The sequence below is a fragment of the Pezoporus occidentalis genome, unplaced genomic scaffold, assembly GCF_034315485.1.
Source record: "Pezoporus occidentalis ecotype Australia unplaced genomic scaffold, CSIRO_AGI_Poc_V1 ctg32, whole genome shotgun sequence".
NCBI classification, from domain to species: domain Eukaryota; kingdom Metazoa; phylum Chordata; class Aves; order Psittaciformes; family Psittacidae; genus Pezoporus; species Pezoporus occidentalis.
The window spans coordinates 871,916-889,803 of NW_026915158.1; the positions used below are offsets into that span (position 1 = coordinate 871,916).

At 37.0% G+C, this 17,888-nt stretch overlaps 1 protein-coding gene across 1 annotated transcript in view; it reads left to right on the forward strand.

Annotated features, from left to right (window-relative positions):
- The window catches only part of MGAT4A (alpha-1,3-mannosyl-glycoprotein 4-beta-N-acetylglucosaminyltransferase A), a 79,979-nt gene extending 64,721 nt beyond the window's left edge, over positions 1–15,258 (forward strand). Inside the window, exons 13-16 of the mRNA XM_062628558.1 lie at positions 9,885–9,963; positions 12,189–12,255; positions 13,913–14,025; positions 14,191–15,258. Of these exons, the coding sequence (XP_062484542.1) occupies positions 9,885–9,963; positions 12,189–12,255; positions 13,913–14,025; positions 14,191–14,217 (286 nt within the window). The 3' untranslated portion in view covers positions 14,218–15,258. The remainder of the gene's footprint in view (positions 1–9,884; positions 9,964–12,188; positions 12,256–13,912; positions 14,026–14,190) is intronic.
- The last annotated feature ends 2,630 nt before the right edge of the window (positions 15,259–17,888 follow it).

Consider the following 17,888-nt stretch of genomic DNA (forward strand, 5'->3'; position numbering starts at 1 on the left):
AACACAGAAAAGGGAAAGTGGACTGAGCATTAGAAAGACTTACTGGTGAGGACATATATCTAACTATGGGAATTAAGAGTAGAAAATACACTATTGAGAGCCATCTTGTGTTTGTGAAGGGATGCAACAGGTGTTTCCTTCTTTAAATAGTAGAGAAGGTCTTGGAATTTATAGAAAATTTTGTCTGCCAGAGTCAGTTTGAGTGTAGCTGCTTAATAACTCCCGTAATAAATTCTGAATAAACAAGTGTTTAATGGGAATACTGACCAAACTCTGACTGAATGGGAGGTCTGTTATGCTATAACAGAGCACTAACTTGTTCCTATAGTTTGTTTTTCCATGCCACATGCTTTGCTGAACTGAATTTAAATTTTCTGCTGAGTATAAGAGTTCAATAATTACCTTTCATTAAGTCCTTAAGTATTTCATTTTTGAGATCTGAAAATATTGTCGGGGTAACACTTGCAAGAATCTCCTAATAGTTTAAAGTGAGAACTGTGCCCATTTGCTGAGTAGAAAAGAACATTTGTGGCTATTTTGTGTAAAGTCTGGTTGGTAGATCCCTGCTGAATATTGAGCAGTCAAATAGATGGTGCTTGTTCTAAACCATACCTGGAGGTATGTGTAAACTGAAATTATCAAATGCTCAGTTTAGTAACAGTTCTCGTACTGAACCTTTGTGGGGTTTTTTAACAAGCAAAACATCTCCAGCCACAACACTGATGTCCCTTAATAGTAAGCTAGGATCTCATTTTTGGAATAAGAACGTATGTACCTCTCAGAAGTATATTCTTGAGAATAAAAGTAGATCCACTGTCTTTCCTCTTAAAACAAATTGCACGGCGCTGTTGAAGGTTGAGGTGTTTGTTTGATGGGGTTTTTGTTTGTTTATTTGTTGGTTTGTTTTTGTTGTTGTTGTTTTTAAAGAAATGAATGGACTCTTTTCTACATGCTCAAAACAGCCTGTATTGTAAAGATAAGAAATAGTGAATTTCTGCTCCCTTAACTTGTTATATAATTATTGAAATCCACTTTGCTATTTTGGTCTGCACACATTTAATTATTAAAACGTACAGTTATATTTGAGAGGTTCTTTATGAAGCATACATTTTTACTACTTTAATGCTAGTACTGAGTGTAACTTCATTTTCCTCACTATAAATAACAGATTCAAGATACTTCTTTTCTTCATTAGTATCTCTATTTTTTTAAAGATGTCAGTGAGTATTGTGCCCTGTCAGTTCATTCTGAAGAGCTTTTGACTTCAGAAGTTGCTTTGAGGGTTTTTTGTATGTAGGGAGCTCTAAAATGTTGGTGAATGAGTAATGAGTCTTGAACAGAGATCAGTAAAGTTTGAATGTGATCCTGGTTTAAAAACAAAAAACCTAAACAAAACCAAACCAAAATAAAAACCAAAACAAAAGAGCACGTCCCTGAATCCCAGAAAGACGTTCCATTGCAGCACTTAAGTGATGCTCGTGTCCATCATCGTCACAGCCATCTCTTTTTTGACTGTCTAAGTTTCAGAGTCCTCTCTATAGATGTGATTGATACAAATCAGTCATGGTTTTCAGAGAAGATGTGCACTAATTACATTAAGGAAGTCTTTGGAAGCACATAACCAGTGGTTGTTTTAATTAGATTATGTTTACACTTGTCAGCTTTTCTGCAAGAGGAATTTAGAAAGGGATTTATCATTTAGAATAGGAATTTATACTTATTATAGGAATTTATAGAAAGGGATTCAGATTTATTTCAGTATAAATTGCTATCAAATACTGATCTGTATTAAATAGGTTTTTAAAAGGTGCAGGAAAAGGTAAGGATGTATTTTGTACTGGAAATAAATCCATCAAAACCTATCTCAGCTTCACGGGGGGGTGTGTATATATATATATATATATATATATATATATATACACACATAAATTTGCTTTATATTTTTAAAATATGTGGCTTATCCTTTCCTGTCTGTAACTGCTTAGTAGTTTTACTTTTAATATTTTCAAAAGGATTGGCAGTTTAGGTTTGGGGAGGGGAATTTGGCTTATGGTTGTGTTTTATTTTGGGTGGGTTTTTTTCTCCTCTCAGTCCCAACGCTGCTGTTAGCTCTGTAGCTGCCTCATAGTTTTGTTCTTCTTTTAGCAACTTATTCTGTAGTCATCCTAATGTGACATTAATAAAGTGATTTTATGAGGTAGAACTTGCTGACTGGAATTTCAGCTTTAAACTGAAATCTTGATACTCTGACAAATCAGCTTGTAGATTACGTTTACTACTTTGTGTTCTGGTACTGGCATAGATACTGAATGTGCAGTATTTCAGATTAATCACTCATTTTTTCGTATTGTTGACCCTGGAATCCCAGGGAACATGTGATGTTAGCTCACACTTATTTCCTGTGGCATCTTCTCACAACATAGAATTACTAATCATGCAAGAAATAAATAATTGACTTAAGCTAGAAAATCAGTGTGTTGAGTGTGAAGAGTATCTTGTTGAGCTCCTGGTAACTAAACATACACATTATTTTGTCTGCTTTGAAATCTCCATGACAATGTTGAAAAATGCTCACCTAAAAAGTGACAGTTGTTTGCCTGTTATTACTGCCACTTCCTTGTAAAGGAAAACAAATGCAGCTTTTGAAACGGGTTCCCTCGCAGTGAAAACTTAAAAGGAATTTAATTTTTTTTTTTTAAGTATAACAAAGTTATCAAAAAAGTATCATAGCAGTTGGTCATATATGTATATAAAATATAGTTAATTATCTGCCTATGGGATGCAAGTCCTCCTGTGGGTAGATACACAAAAGCAAATTGTATTACAAAGCAAAAAAAAAGACTTTCTAGCCGCTTTCCAAAACTGACAGTGACGTGGAACTTTTTCATAATTTGCGTTTGCAGTAATCACCACTTAAAACCTAGGGAACTGCAAAATTGGTTGGATTTTAGATTAGTAGAGGAATAATGCATAAGCTGTTCTTTGTTCATATCACTGTTGAGTATAGAAACTCTGATTCAGTGTGGCACAATACATTCAGCCTTTCTAGGGCAATTTTAGCTGAAGAACCACATACATGCACACACGCACAGAGTGTATGGTTTAGAAATAGTCTTTGTTCTGATTTTAAAGATATAGTACAGTTATTAAAGTTTAACAAATCTAACAGCATCTTCATTTTATTAAGCTTTAATGGTGGTGTCAGTTGATAGGAAATATTTGAAAATCTCATTAAATGTTTTGGTGTTTGTCAGTATGTTTCAGGTGGAATAATAATCATAGTTTATATATTAAAGAAAAAAAAGAGAATCTGGGGATTCTGGTTTCTGTGTTTATATAAGCTGCTGTACTAGTAAGTAGAACATCCTCAACTGGATGCACTGACAACAGGGATTTGGCAGGCAGGCTTCCAGTCACTTACACTGTTTGCTCTGCTCCGGGCATGGAACTCTGCCCATAACAATGAGGCAAGAACTTCATATGAAAAGGATGAAAAAGCCTGAAGTATGGATCAGAGACAAAAGAAAAGAAGCCTGAGCCAAGGACATGCTGCTTCCTCCTTAATGGTACTAATATTCAAGGTTTGTATATTTGGCAGTGTTCCTGGTTTTCTTAGTCAGAAATCTTGGAGTCTTAATGCTGTTACCTAAACATGAGAAATCTAATACCACTTGAGATACCCTAAAATACTTCACCTGATTTCCAGAAGGGCTTGAGCCTCTGAGATGTCATAATTTCATCTTGCCAGCCTGTGACAAGGTCTCATACCCAAGTGTAATCTCAAATGGTGGCAAATGCCATGTTTAAGAAAAGTGAATGGGGTTATCATCTGTGCCTTTGGAGAATTAAACTGGGGGGGGGGGGGGGGGGGAACGTGTTTATACGTGTATTAAAAATACCCAAACAACCTGAACAAAACAAAACAAACAGAAAAAAAACCAACCCACCAAAAACTGGAAAAACCAGCAACAACAAAAGCCTTTCTACATTTCACTGGATTAAAAATTCAGCAGAAGTAACCTTGTGAAAGAACATAAGGACCATTTAACTAATACTGATGCAGTGGCAAAATAAGTGAATTCTTTAAAGAGCGGACATTTCAGGACAGAGAACAGCCCTTCCCTTAAAAAACAAGTGAACAACAACAACAAACAGGAAACAAATAAGCAAAACCCAACCACAAAACACCAAAAAACTGGAAACTACCTCCAAAATGAAGAATTAAAAAGATAAAATTAATTTAATTCCAGACTCTTTTCTATTACAGTTGACGTGTGTATGCTCTAGAGAGTACAGTGCAGGTTTAGAAAGCTGATCTCATAGTCCTCACTGGGAAACAGAAGGCAAGAGTAGACCTGGGAATGAGATTTTTTTACCCAGCTAAATGCCTTCTCCTCATATTGCACAGTTGAAGAAAGTTAGAAAATGGATATGGAGAACCTTATCAGATTATTTAGGCTGACTTTCAAAGTGGTGTGAGAAAACTCATTTCTTAGTTGTGTGTTCAATAACAAAAAGACTCAAACTGCTCCCCAAAATCCCACCATCACATCTTCAGTCAGGCTACCTCTGTGGTCCTTTGACAGACATGAGCAAGTTCTCTCCTTTTGGCGTGCTGGTTTGGGGCTTCATATGAAAATGGGGAATTCATCCCTCACAGCTCACAAATGTGCAACTCAGTTTATATATAGACAGTTAGACTGGCTGCTTCTGGCAGAGGAAACGAAATTTTACCAGGCGTTTTGCGTAGAAGTTAATAGACTCGAGGACCTAAGGCTGCTTTTTTGTTTGTTTTTTTTTTTGTTTTTTTTTAAGTGTAAGCAGTTTTTGCAAAAAAGTGGTGAAGAGGCGTAGGGGGTAGGAGAAGAAACTGAGCTCGAGAGAGTGAAAAGAACTTATTCATCTTCTGTTTTTATTTTGCATAAGGAAATAATGCATGGCTAATACCAGTTTCCAGTGACAGTAAAATAACATTTCCTAATGAGAACTCTGGGAAAATGAGAGGGAAGAGGTGGATTATATTTCTTTTAGCACATTTGCATCCAGTGATCAAAAATACTGGATAGAATTGGTGAATAGTGACTCTTGAAGTGGATGATGGCATCTGTAGAGCCAAAAATTTGCTGACTGAATGCTGCTTTTATAGAAATGTGCGGAATTAAATACTGTTACACTGCGTGTTGCTATGGATAATGTGCTCAAACATGAAAGGAAACATTTCCTCACTGCTTTCTTCCTACCTCTTTTCCTTTTCTGAAAATGGGATGTACTGAAATACATCAGATTGCTAAAGAGAGAGACATAAGGAGGGTAGGTAGAGAAAATTATTTGATTGCTGATACTCACAGAGTTTATGCATTCATAAATAAATTCTTAGAGTATTTGTTCATCATTGAGTGAGAAGTCTTGTTTCCTTCAAAACAAAACCAAAATGCATTGACAGTGGATGTGAATTGTGCTTTTTAAAGAATTTTTGTATGTTACTTCCTTTCAGAAAGCTGATGATCTACTGATAAAGTTACTGTTTTCTCTTCTAAACAAAATAAAAAAAGCATAGTATCACACTTTCTATATATATATAAAAAATCATTAGCACTTCTATTTATTTAAATAAAATATAAAAGACAGCAAAACAGATTTTTCTTTTTTAAATGGCTAAAAGAAAACAAAATAGTCACTAAAAAGAATAACAGCTTTCTGGGCCTAAATATGCTTTGATGTGAGGGAAAGGAGAGTTGCGTTCCCTTCATAAGTAAAATAGGAGGAAGGTAAAGAGCATGTATAGTGGGATTTTGGGTTTGGTTGTTTTGGGGTTTTATTTGCAAGTATAAGTGTTGGAAAAATTTAGCTATTCAAAAAAGAATAAAGTTAACAGTGCAGATTAGTAATATTTGTATCATTTTATGCAAATGCTTGGGAGGATGTTGCAAAATATGAGACTCTTTCTATGTGCTTTCAGCTGGGGGAGTTTTGAATCTTGAGTGTTAAGCTCTTAAAGTACTGTAATAATTTACTGCACTGGCAAAGTAATGATATCTTTCATCAGCGTATTAATGATAATCATGCCTTTCCCCTCCCCTCCCTTGGTGTGTTAGGGTGAATATTTGTTTCAGCTTAGTGTTTGTTGTGGTTTTTACCCTCCAACTGGCTTGATTTTATAGGTGTATAGTTTCATAAAAAAAAAAGTCAAACCCTCAACTTGGGTAAATACTCAAGTGACTGAATATGAGAATGTGCAGCTTTGCTCCATTTGTTGCTTTTGTTTGGTTGGTTTTGTTGTTTTTTGGGTTTTGTTTTTGGTGGGGTTTTTTTTGTTTGTTTTTTGTTGGATTTTTTTTTCTTAGCCTTCAGTGCTCTTTAAATTTTGTGGGGTTGTTTGGGTTTTTTTTTGTGCCACATGAGGTGTTCTTATCTAGCATTCTCTATTACTCTCATACTGCATTGAAGTCATGAGCAAACTGTGTGTAAGTAACTTTCAGTAACTTCTGGCAGACAGGAGGTTGTCTCTGTTCTTGAATACCTACAGTAGCTAGTTATTATCTTTGACCTGTAACTCTTGAAAAGGACACTGCCAGAGGAAAAGTTTTCCTAAGGCTCAGATGCCTCAGTATTTCATGTACCAGTTGTAATTTAGAGTTACTTTTCTCTGATGACTTCTATTGAGAATGTCCATATGTGTCCATGTTTCTATTTTGTAATTAAAGAAAGATGTGTACTAATATTCCATAAGGTAGTATTTTTTTTTAACTTTGGGTGAATTTGTGTTTGTTCAAGATTACTGTATTTAAAGGTCTGTGGCCTTCAGAATTTTAATTTGAAGGAATGGTGCAGAAGGTGTTATGTGTAAGCAGCAGATAGGCAAGGATATCTTAGTGACTCTATTCTAAGGAAAACGTCAGTTAACTAGAAAGAAAAAAAAAACGTATTTTCACTGTTTACATGGACTGTCACATGTAAATCCCGGGACAAATGTCAGAATAATTTAGCAGATAAAAGCACAGCTGCTTCCGAGTCTTTCAGTATCTGTATTGATAAATACCTGTCATAGTCTGAAAACCTTGGAAGCTTGTGATTTATCAGTATGTCAGGAAAGCAAACTTTACAAAAGAATAGCTAATGACACTTACTTTAGGAGCTGTAGAATTATCTGTTTGTAAGTTAAATTTTATGTCAAATGAAATTTTCTAACTTGTAGATGTTATTTCTAAGCAAAAGACTCATCATAGATGTGAATTGACTGAGTATGTGTATTCATACTGTTGTTAATCTGTTTAACCTTTTATGTCTAAGTAGGTGCTCTCTGTCAAGGGTTAAAGCAAGGTTCAGATACAAAAATATCCCTTCCTTTCAAAACATAATTTTAAATAAGATATGACACATACATGTGTCATATACATGGGTGTGCATACTGGTAGATGGGTAGCTATAGAAAACATACCAAAGCAGCAGGTTTGATTAGATGGAAACCTGACAATCAGATTTATGAATTACTTCTGCAAAGTCAGCCAACTTTGGAGTGCATTGCCCTAAATGGAGTGATACCTGCTGGGATGAGGAAACCCCACTCCAGTTTCAAAAGCTGGTGGCACAGTAGGAGAAATGGTTGCCTATGGTTGCAGGGTTGTTCTTAAAAACAAAGAAATGATTCCCAAAATAAATAACACAAACACACATAACAAAAAATCACAAGTAAACAAGAAAAGAATCTACCACCACGGCCTGCCTCCCCCAAAAAATCCCACTCAGACATCCCAAAGCCATCAGTGTTCATTGAGAGCTCAGTGATCACAGATCACAAGGAGTTTCTTTGTGGCTTTTTAGGTGTGTCTTCTCAGAAATAAGATTTGTGAACTAGTAAGCGCTAAGGAAAAGCAGCATGCCTGTGGTTTGGTTGGAGCGTTTGATGGCAGCACGTTAGGTATGTGTGTTTAATCACATTTTAAAATAAGTCTCCTTAGAATTTTCAGTGTTTTCAAGAGAAAAAATCCCAGTAATGATGAGGGTGTCTGACAGACTGAAGATGGCAGGTTACATCTGCTAGGTCAAAGACTGCAGAATATGCTTTTAGCTTCTTGTCAGCTTTGTCTAGAGTTTTGTTTTGCTTATTATTGAAACATCCAGTAAAGGTGTCTTAGAAAGGATCATAAAGTCTTTGGGTTTTTTTTTGATATTTAGAAAAAGTCACAAGATTTTTCTTGGAAGAACTGTGGATGTGTTAGGTGTCTTGTGTACTTTAGAACTGACTAACCTTTCCGTGAAACTACAGTGGGGAAATTGGTTTTCTTGAAGCACGTACAGTGCTGAATCTGACTGAATCCTATTTGTTTTGCAGTTCAGTCTGTGTAGTTCTGCGGAAAGCAGTGCAATAGAAATCACTGTAGCTTTCTTATATCACAGTGTGTGGTTTTACTCCGAGTTAATAAAAGAACTGCATATATGTATTTTTTAATTACTTCTATCATTTTGGGATCACAGACATTTCTAATTCAGGGTCAGAGCGCGCTCTTTTCCCCTCTTGTAGCTGTGGAGTGTGGATTGATGGCAAGTATGTACCGGCTTCAATGTATTGGATAAAGACAAACTGGAATTTACATCTCCAATTATGTCTTAATAAATTGCAAATTGAGCTAATGTTTGTAATTTTAATCAAGTGATAATTTCTGAACTAATTTTGTCCCTGGCTGGTGATGTATTTAATGTCGAAGATGGTGCTTACTGATAATTTTTCCAAGTTCCAATTGATGAAAGGTTTGAAATGTGTTGATAGATTTCTACATATTCATTTACACGTATTAAAAGTAAAATAGGCTTGTTAAAAGTGACATCTGAGTAGGTGTGATATCTAGGTAGTTTTTGACAGAATCTGAATAAACTGGTCTACTGGTGATGATCAATTTTTCAAGCGTTGATACCACCTAGTGGTAAAAAAGTTGTTGCTTGTTTACATAATATGTATTCACAAGAGTATGAAGTTTGTGCCATATATAAAGGAAGGGAAATTAAACTGTCTTTTGTAACATTATTTATACATGCACAGTATTGCAAAAGCTGTTTGAGGGTGGGCAGATAAGAGTTTCAATGCTTCACTGCTTGTTGTGTATAAGGATGGTTTTGGTACAGTTTGAAACATGTTTACTATGTCCTATTAAAAAAAAAAGGGTAATTTTCATTAAATGAATGAGGCTAATGGGAGCTTTGTACAGGTGTATATAAAAAAGTCCTGTGTGTATATATGCACAGAAAGCATATGGGTTTGAGGTTTTTTAATAAATAAATCATCTTTGGAGTAAAAGTTTGAATTCAGGTAGCATTAAGGCTGTGAATACAGGTTGGGAATTGCTGGCATAGTCATTAATGAGCCTTTGCAGTGAAACAGGATGGTGAGCTGGTCTTGGGGGAAAGTAGCCTGGCAAAATGTTGACTTGGATGCATTCCCAGAACTGGTTCAGAATGGATCTGCAGAGTTCATCCTATGAGCATAAAGAGGGGTGTCGTGTGTTGGGGAGTGATGGGGAGAGGCTGAAGGAAGGCAGGGCTCCCACTTCTGGGGGTGGTAGCAGTGCATGCCAGGCAGTAATGACTACAGTGTTGGTCACTTCATATAGCATATGTCAAGCAATATGTCAAGATCAGATTATGGAAACTACCTTTCTAAGTAAAAGATTGCCCAACTAATCTTTAAAAGTGCAGAACGTCAGCCCTTTCAGTTATGGTACTAGGTGAAACCATTTTTCATTTCTTATTGCCAGCTGTTGTAGGTGCACCATAAAAGTTATGTTTGGCATTGTAACATCTGTAATGTGACTATTAACATTTAAGACAGTAACTTAGCTAATTCTGACTGATGTATGTAGAGTACTTTATCTTTCCCTTTTCATTTGCAGGTACTTGTTTCACAGTGGCAATCCAGAGCACCCAGGAGACATACTTCTGAACACTACTGTGGAAGTTTTGCCTTTTCAGGTATGAATTTACAAATTTGTCCTCTCCATTATAAGATAAAACTTCCTCATTTTATTGATGTTTTTAACAGGGTGAGACGTGAATATTACTTTCTTTTAACTGTGGGACCTTGATGCTCTGATGCTCTCATATTTTTTTTTAATTGGATCTGTGTACAGAAAACTATTGTAACTGTTCAGATGTTCATTCAAGATGAAGTCTGCTACAAGCGCCGTTGGTAATTTGGAGATGGGAAAGCTTATTTTCTTAAAATTCTGCTACTGTTACAAAAAACCCTAAACCAACAACTTCTCCTCTCCTATGTATTCTGGAAAATGCGAAAGCTAAGTCACTCTGCTTTTTGAGAATAAAAAGGCCTTGGATTGGGAATTAACACACACCCAAACCATACTAGATGTTGAAATAGCTGTACTCATAAACCAAATGTGTTTCTTTCTCTTGATTACTGATTATCAATTTTTTTCCATAACTCACTCTGAGTTTTTGCTTGGGAGGGCACCACACTATCTAAAGTATATTCTTGATGGGAGCCAGATGCTGTGGGTTCTTTTTCTTCAACTAGATATTGTAGCTAACCATGTATATCACAAAACTTTGTGACGCGAATAAGGTATTATTTCAGTCAAGTTTCATTTTATTTACTGTTAAAATAGCAAAGTAATCCTCTCTTCTCCTATACACCTTGGGTAGGTACCTTGCCTTAAATAACCATATGCTGAAAAGTAAATGAACATGGAAGACTTCACTTCTCCAGTCTTGCAGTCTGCATTCCTTAGGAATGTGCAAAAATAGGAAATTCCAACCACTCCACCCCTGAAAATAAATTTGTCTGTTTGATTCTAATTATACAACATGATACGTGGGATATTATATTGCTGGATATTATATCATATTATAAGATTTTTAGGTTTTGTTTCTCAAGACTTTTGGAAATATATTCAACCACAAAGCCAGCAGCAGCTCTCACTTCATGTGGTCCCAAAATACCACAAGAATGCACACGATTATGAGAAAAAATGTGCATCAAGCATCTCTTTTTTTGGCTAAACTCAACTGTGAAATGTTCATCAAACCAGAGCATCCCTCAAGAACGGAATGCTACTGAGCTTCTGTTGCTATTGACACAATTTGTGGGGAAGTAAACAGGAAATTCTGCATCTGGCCCCTTCCGAAGCCATTGGTGTCAGCAGATAATGTCACCAATATGGGGACAGTGGCTGCAGAATGATAGGTACTCTCCTGAGAGAACTATTTCTCCACCATAGACTTCAGAAGAGCTGGAAGCCTGTTCAGGTACTTCAGCCCTAATCCTCCATAAGCAGAATTCAGAAAAACAAAAAACAACCCTTAGAAACCAGAGTGTCCCCAGCCTGGATTTGTCTGGGACTCAAGCAAAACCCTCAAAACCCTCCAAAAACCCAACAAAACCCAAATTCCAAACCAACCAACCAAAACTCCACCACGTCCCAACTCCCTCCTGAAACCAAAAAAACCCATTGCTTTTTCAGCAGCCTTCCTTAAAGGTAGGAACTAATAAAAATAAAATATAAAATAAAATACAAAATAAAATAAAATAAAAGCTGATGGATTTCATCTCCTGTTTTGTCAAGCATTTTTAATTGCTTCATAGCAAATTCTTATTGTGGGTCTTTTAGTATGGGATCATGTGATTCTGGTTGTAATTTTCCACCTGTTCTTGAAACTCTGGTCTGCAATTTAATTTTTCTGTTCTTATTAAAGAAGTTTATTGATAGCCATCCCTTTTTAGTGAGGCAGCAATAATTGCAATGCTTCCCTTCCTAGGCTGATGGCTTTTCACATCACCCAAATTCTTACATCAAAAACTAAGCTGTAAGTTTCATTTGTTCTGAGAGAAATCTCTGGTTCAGCCATAAGAAAAGGCAGCAAGATCCTGCCTTTGCTGTGTCTGCTGTTGTCTGCTATGTATTCTGCTCACGTGACAGTTACCGTGCAAGTTACGTGGGGTGCTTAAAGTACTTCTTTTTTCCACTCTGGAGCCAAGTACCACTGAGTCCTGAAACACTGCTGCTTTTTCTTTCTTTGTGTTGGCTTGTCTAAGGCTATAAATAATTATCCTAGGCTGGTTCATAATTATTTAGAAAAGATGGATGCTGAATATATAACAAGACTGCACACGCATTTGTCTTTCCCTGGTAAAGTCCTGTGCCAGAATAAATGATCTTATTTATGCTTTTTTGTTCTAGAGTGAAGAAACGGTATTAAGCAAAGAAACCAAAGACAAACGTTTGGAGGATGGCTACTTTAGGATAGGTACGTCTCAGTGAAAAAAAATCTGTGTTGTTGCTACTGCAACAGTTAAGACATTTTCATGAAGACCAAACCAAACCTAAAACTGAGCTTTAATAGTTTGGTTTTGGGTCCATGACTTGTAGGCTTTACTTAATAATGTTCCAAATATTTCTTTTTCGAGACTAATGTGCTAAACAAAGATATAGTGTGACCCTGAGTTGTAGTGCAGCTGCATCTAACTTCTCTGCCAGGGTCAATCACCAAGATTATTGTAGAGGTGTTTCCAGGCTGTGTAAGATCACCTCTGCTACCCTGTGATGGTGCAAGTGCCTCCATGTGAGCTGTGTGCTTGGCCTGGGTTTGAACCCACCGTACAGCTGTCTTGCCGTGGGATGAGGTGGGCATATCCATGGCCAAGTGGCTATTGGGGAGAGTGCCAGGATACCTGTTGTAAAGGACAAGAAATTTTACTTGTGGATTGTATTTAATTGCTGGACATATGTCGGGTATCCCTGTTACAGTGAGAGCAAGTTTTTTCATCTTAGTGAATAGCAGTTTTTCTGTGTTTTAAGCGTAAAGTCTAAGTGGTCTTTTAAATGGGATTCTTATTCCTCCTAATATCATAGAATCATAGAATAGTTAGGGTTGGAAAGGACTTTAAGATCATCTAGTTCCAACCCCCCTGCCATGGGCAGGGACACCTCACGTTAAACCATGTCACCCAAGGCTCTGTCCAACCTGGCCTTGAACACCACCAGGGATGGAGCATTCACAACCTCCCTGGGCAACCCATTCCAGTGCCTCACAACCCTTACAGTAAAGAACTTCCTCCTTACATACAATCTAAACTTCCCCTGTTTAAGTTTTAACCCATTACCCCTTGTCCTATCAAAAATATAATTAAAGATCCTCTAAACAGGAGTACATCAAGCAGAGCATAAATAATATCCCTTGTCCTTAAAACACATAAGCCTTCCTGAAAACACATAAACCAGAGGCTTCATGTTTAGCTCCATGAAATTATATTAAAATCTGTGCCAAAATCTTTTTGGGTGCTCCTACTCTTAGACATTTCCAAGGTTTTTTATTCTTACATGTAATCCTGTTTGGATTGATGCATCTTCAACTAGGTCAGGTTGTCCAGAACCACATCCAGCCTGGCCTTGAATGTCTCTAGGGATGGCGTACCTACCACCATCTGTGCAACCTGCTCCAGTGCTTTACCATCCTCACTGTAAAACATTTTTTCCTCACATCCAGCCTGAATCTCCCCTCTTTTGGTTTAAAACTATCACCCCTCATCCTATCACAACAGGCCCTGCTAAAATGTCTCTCCCCATCTTTCTTACAAGCCCCTTTTAAGTACTGAAAGGCCTCAATAAGGTATCCGCAGGGCCTTTCCTTCTTCAGTGTGAGCAACCCCAACTCTCTCAGCCTTTACTTATAGGAGAGGTGTTCCAGCCCTCTGATTGTTTTGTGGCCTATCTTGTTTGATGCTGCAAAGCTGAATCTGATATCAAAATTGTTTTGAGAATGATTCCAGTCAACCCCACAGCCACCAGCAGCAGGTTTCACCTGTCAATCGTGATATTACAGGTACATTTTTAGGGGCACAGGTTTCGTACTTTAGTTTGTTGGACAGGAGTTAACTGAAGAGATACTTTACCTTCTTTTACAGGTAAATTTGAAAACGGTGTAGCTGAAGGAACAGTTGACCCCAGCCTAAACCCTATTTCATCATTCCGGCTTTCAGTGATACAGAATTCAGCAGTTTGGGTGATTCTGAATGAGGTGAGAGATGGTATAACCTTTTAAAAGGGAAATTGGCAAATGTGAGATTTCTTCATTCCATTTTGAAGCTCAAAATTTTGGCTAATGCTGAAGCAATTATCTCTTCTTACCGAGAAATTTAATACCCTAAAACATGACTTTGTTTTTTCTGATTCTCTATTTCAGATTCATATTAAAAAGATTACAAACTGATCACAGAAACCTGCTTTAGAGGAAAAAGAAAGAATCCTTAACTTTTCCAATAAGATCTGACATCTTTAACAAGTCACAAATTGAAAATACTGAGCATGCACCTTATTCCAAATTTCTTTCATTTTCACTTGAACTCTACCTCTTGTGAAATCTACTGTAGAAGAGAAGATTGTATTGACCCCATCTTACCTGATCCATCCAGAAACTGATGCTCCACACTGATAATGTTCGTCTGAGGCCAAAGTTGTCCTCCACTTTAATGTGACTTTACCATCCTATGGTTACAGATCCCTGCTACGCTTAACCTGTACTATTTTGATAGTATAGTACTATAGAGAAGTTGTACATATTGTTACATTCCTTGAAGAAGAAGAAAAAAAAAATTATTGTTAAATATGTTTTATGAAGGGGGTACTTTCGGAGTTCCATTTATTTTCTATGACAAGAACCCTCTTTTATAGACTGTCAGGGATATATATTAAAAATGTTAGGGATATTTAATTTATTAAAATAATTTGAAAAGTACATATTTTTATGCAGTAGAATTTTAAATTGATATAGTTTTTTTATGAATTCTCTAGTTTAAGTTATCTTTCTACATTTTCCTTTGGAGATGCAAACATTAATACCATATTTCAACTATACTGCCATGTTTAAAAAAACCCTAGATTAAGTTTCTAAATTATGTAGTTTTGTACACGGAATGTGAATGATGTTCAGAGGCATTAACAGAGCTCCGAAGAGCATTTTTCTTTGGGGCTATGAATTTCCACTATGTACAGTTTGTAGCCACATGAAAAGCATGCTGAAATGTCTTGTTTCATATTATGTACAAAATCTGCAGTGATTTTAGATTGAATCCATTGCATTTTAGAAGAATTTTTTCAATTCCAAACAGTTCTTTCTAAAAATCTTTGTAGACATTTCCTAGCCTGGACAAATTCATTTTCTGTACTGAAACAAGATCATTCTCCAGCTTTGCTTTGGAATGACAGAGGTTAACTTTGATCAAAACAATTAATAGGAGTTAGATACACTTGATCTACAGAGGTATCCTTTTAAAAAGTTCTGTTACCTCAGTGTGTAGTTCAGATACATTACATACTCATTACAGTGAGTAGTTATAGTTTATTTTCTTCCATTGTTCAAGAATGAGGTTTCAGTTTGACTCCTTTATTGATCAGTGTTGTAATTCCCACTGACTTTTAATAGCATCTGAATTTGGCCTCAAATTAGTATTCTGCCTTTTTGTTTCAAGGGAAACAACAGTGATGTTAAATGGATCAGGAACTTGGGCAGGAACAGAAAGTGATTTGGATTAGATCCAGAGTGGAATTGTTGCAGTACTAATGATGCCACTGCTCTTAAAAACTCCTTCAGCTTAGGTGCTTATGTATAAGGACATGGCCTTGGCAAAAATTAAGGTACCCAGTTAGAACGGTCAGGAAGAAGAGCAGAAATTCCTCTCTTTAAATAGGAATAAAGTGCCTGATTGACACTGGAGGGAGGCATCTACCCTGGCTTAGGGATTCCCTGCTGTGCTGTGAACCAGCCTCCTGGAACTGACATTTTGAAAGCTGGCCCAGTCTTTCCTGTGGAAAAGAAACCCTTCCATTATCCCCAACATTGAATCATCTAGTCTGGAAAAGGCTTTTAAGGTCTTTGCGGCCAGGGCACAGGTGCACACAACCTGTTGCAGGGTCCCTGATCTAGAGCAGGGCTCTTGAGTTGTTATCTACAGCATCAAAGTTTGACTAACAGATCTGGCCTCTTTTTTATGACGTATTTATAAGGAACAGGAGCCTAAATCTGACTCCCTGGCACTGCAAGCCATCACCACTCTTTCCCTCTGGCTTGTTGGAAAATTGTGTTGTAGCTTTGACAGTTCAGGATATTCAAGAGCTTAACTACTTCTACAGACTGTAGCTATTTTGTTTTAGCTATGTTGTCTGGGGACACAGGGAAGACGGGGTTTGTACGCAGAGCTAAGACCTTCTGTGTAGCTTGAAGAAATGTAGAAAGCTACCAGGCAGGCCTTGCTGACATTTTGGGATTGCATTGGATGGTGTAAATAAAATGTTACTTGGGAAGCTGGTCTTGCCAATAAAGACTGTGGGCATAAGCTAAGCACTGGCTTCATAAATAGGGTTTATTTTTGGATTTAGGAATGTGGATGGATAGGGTCCGAATCCTATGTGAATTTAACCTGTTGGGATGCCACAGCCCCGCTTGTCATACATGATGCCGTACCATCAAAGTATTGCCATGTGATGGCTTTTCATCACACGTTATCTACCAAATGTCTAAGCAAGTATTTAGGTTTTCTTCTCAGCTGTGCCTGTGAATGAATGATGCAAGTAATTCAAACCCTAGCTATATATTACAATTTAGATTGCAGAAATATGTTAGACACTGCAGTTCTTAATAGAAGTAGTTTTGCAGACAATGATTGTCATCTTTTTCCATGAGTTCAAAAGTTTATTGGTACCACTTATTTAAGAAAGCTGTGTGCTTATTCTCCAAGCATCGCTGTTCTTGATGTTTCATACTAGTTGAGGTGAATCATTGCTAATATATTTAAATATATAGAACCCTGACCACAGTGATTGTAGGACTCTGGTTAACAGTATATTTAGTTTTCAAAGATGTTGAGAGGAAACTTATCAAAGACAACAAATTAACTAGTGCTTGGCAAAGTATGGGGGGGGGGTTCTAAAGATTGTTGCATTTTTATTGCATCCTACTAGCAGAAGTTGGAAATACTCCAGGCTGCTCTAACACTTTAAATGTTCCTGAGCTTATATGTTCTCTAAATAAATGTGCCATGCTAATATAAATTATGTTTTGTAAATTCAGACCTGGTGTAATCAGATAGTTCTGCAAATTTCCTTGGAGATTTTGTTGAGAAATACAAAAAGGGAAAACTTTTTCTAGCTACTTATTTCTGCAGACAGCTGCTTTGGGCTTTCTGCTTTTCAAATTCCAGTCCTTAAGTCTGGGTTAAGTGGTGCTTTGGCTCAGCAGTCATCAGCTTGGGCGCTGTTTATGGTGGGTGTGCTCCAGAGGGGCTGGAGTCTCTTACACGTCTCAGTCGTAACTTACAGTATTACCACAACAGTTCCTCAGCATCTTAAACCTATTTCCTGATATTTGGGGAGGTTTTTTTCCCACCTGTATTTAATTTCAAGTTATTTTGTTGTGGCCTTACAAATACCCTCTAGGCCACTAAATCTTAGAGTAATCAAATCATGGAAAGCGTTTCAGAATAAACTGCATTATCGTATGATATCATGTTATTGTTATGATTCCTGTCAGCTCCTTCTGATGCTGTTAAAGCTTCAGAAAAGGGAACTTTGTGAAGCCAAAGGCATTACCAGAAACCTTCATTATCTGAGCAAATTATTCTTAACTTCTTGTACTGGATGCCAAACAGGATGGCTGGTATGAGTGCTGGATTTCCAAGCTGAGGAGGGTTGCTCTGGAGCAAGGAGATACAAAAGACTTGGTATGGCCTTGCTCTGCTTATTCAGTAGGTAGTGCTTCGGAAAGCTTTGTAAATAATGTGAACAGGATGTGATCCCAAAGTAGCACTTTTTATTTTTCAATTAAGGAGTGTTTCTAAAGCACTGTATAAGCTTTGCGCTTTTGCAGGCATCTCAACCATGCATTTG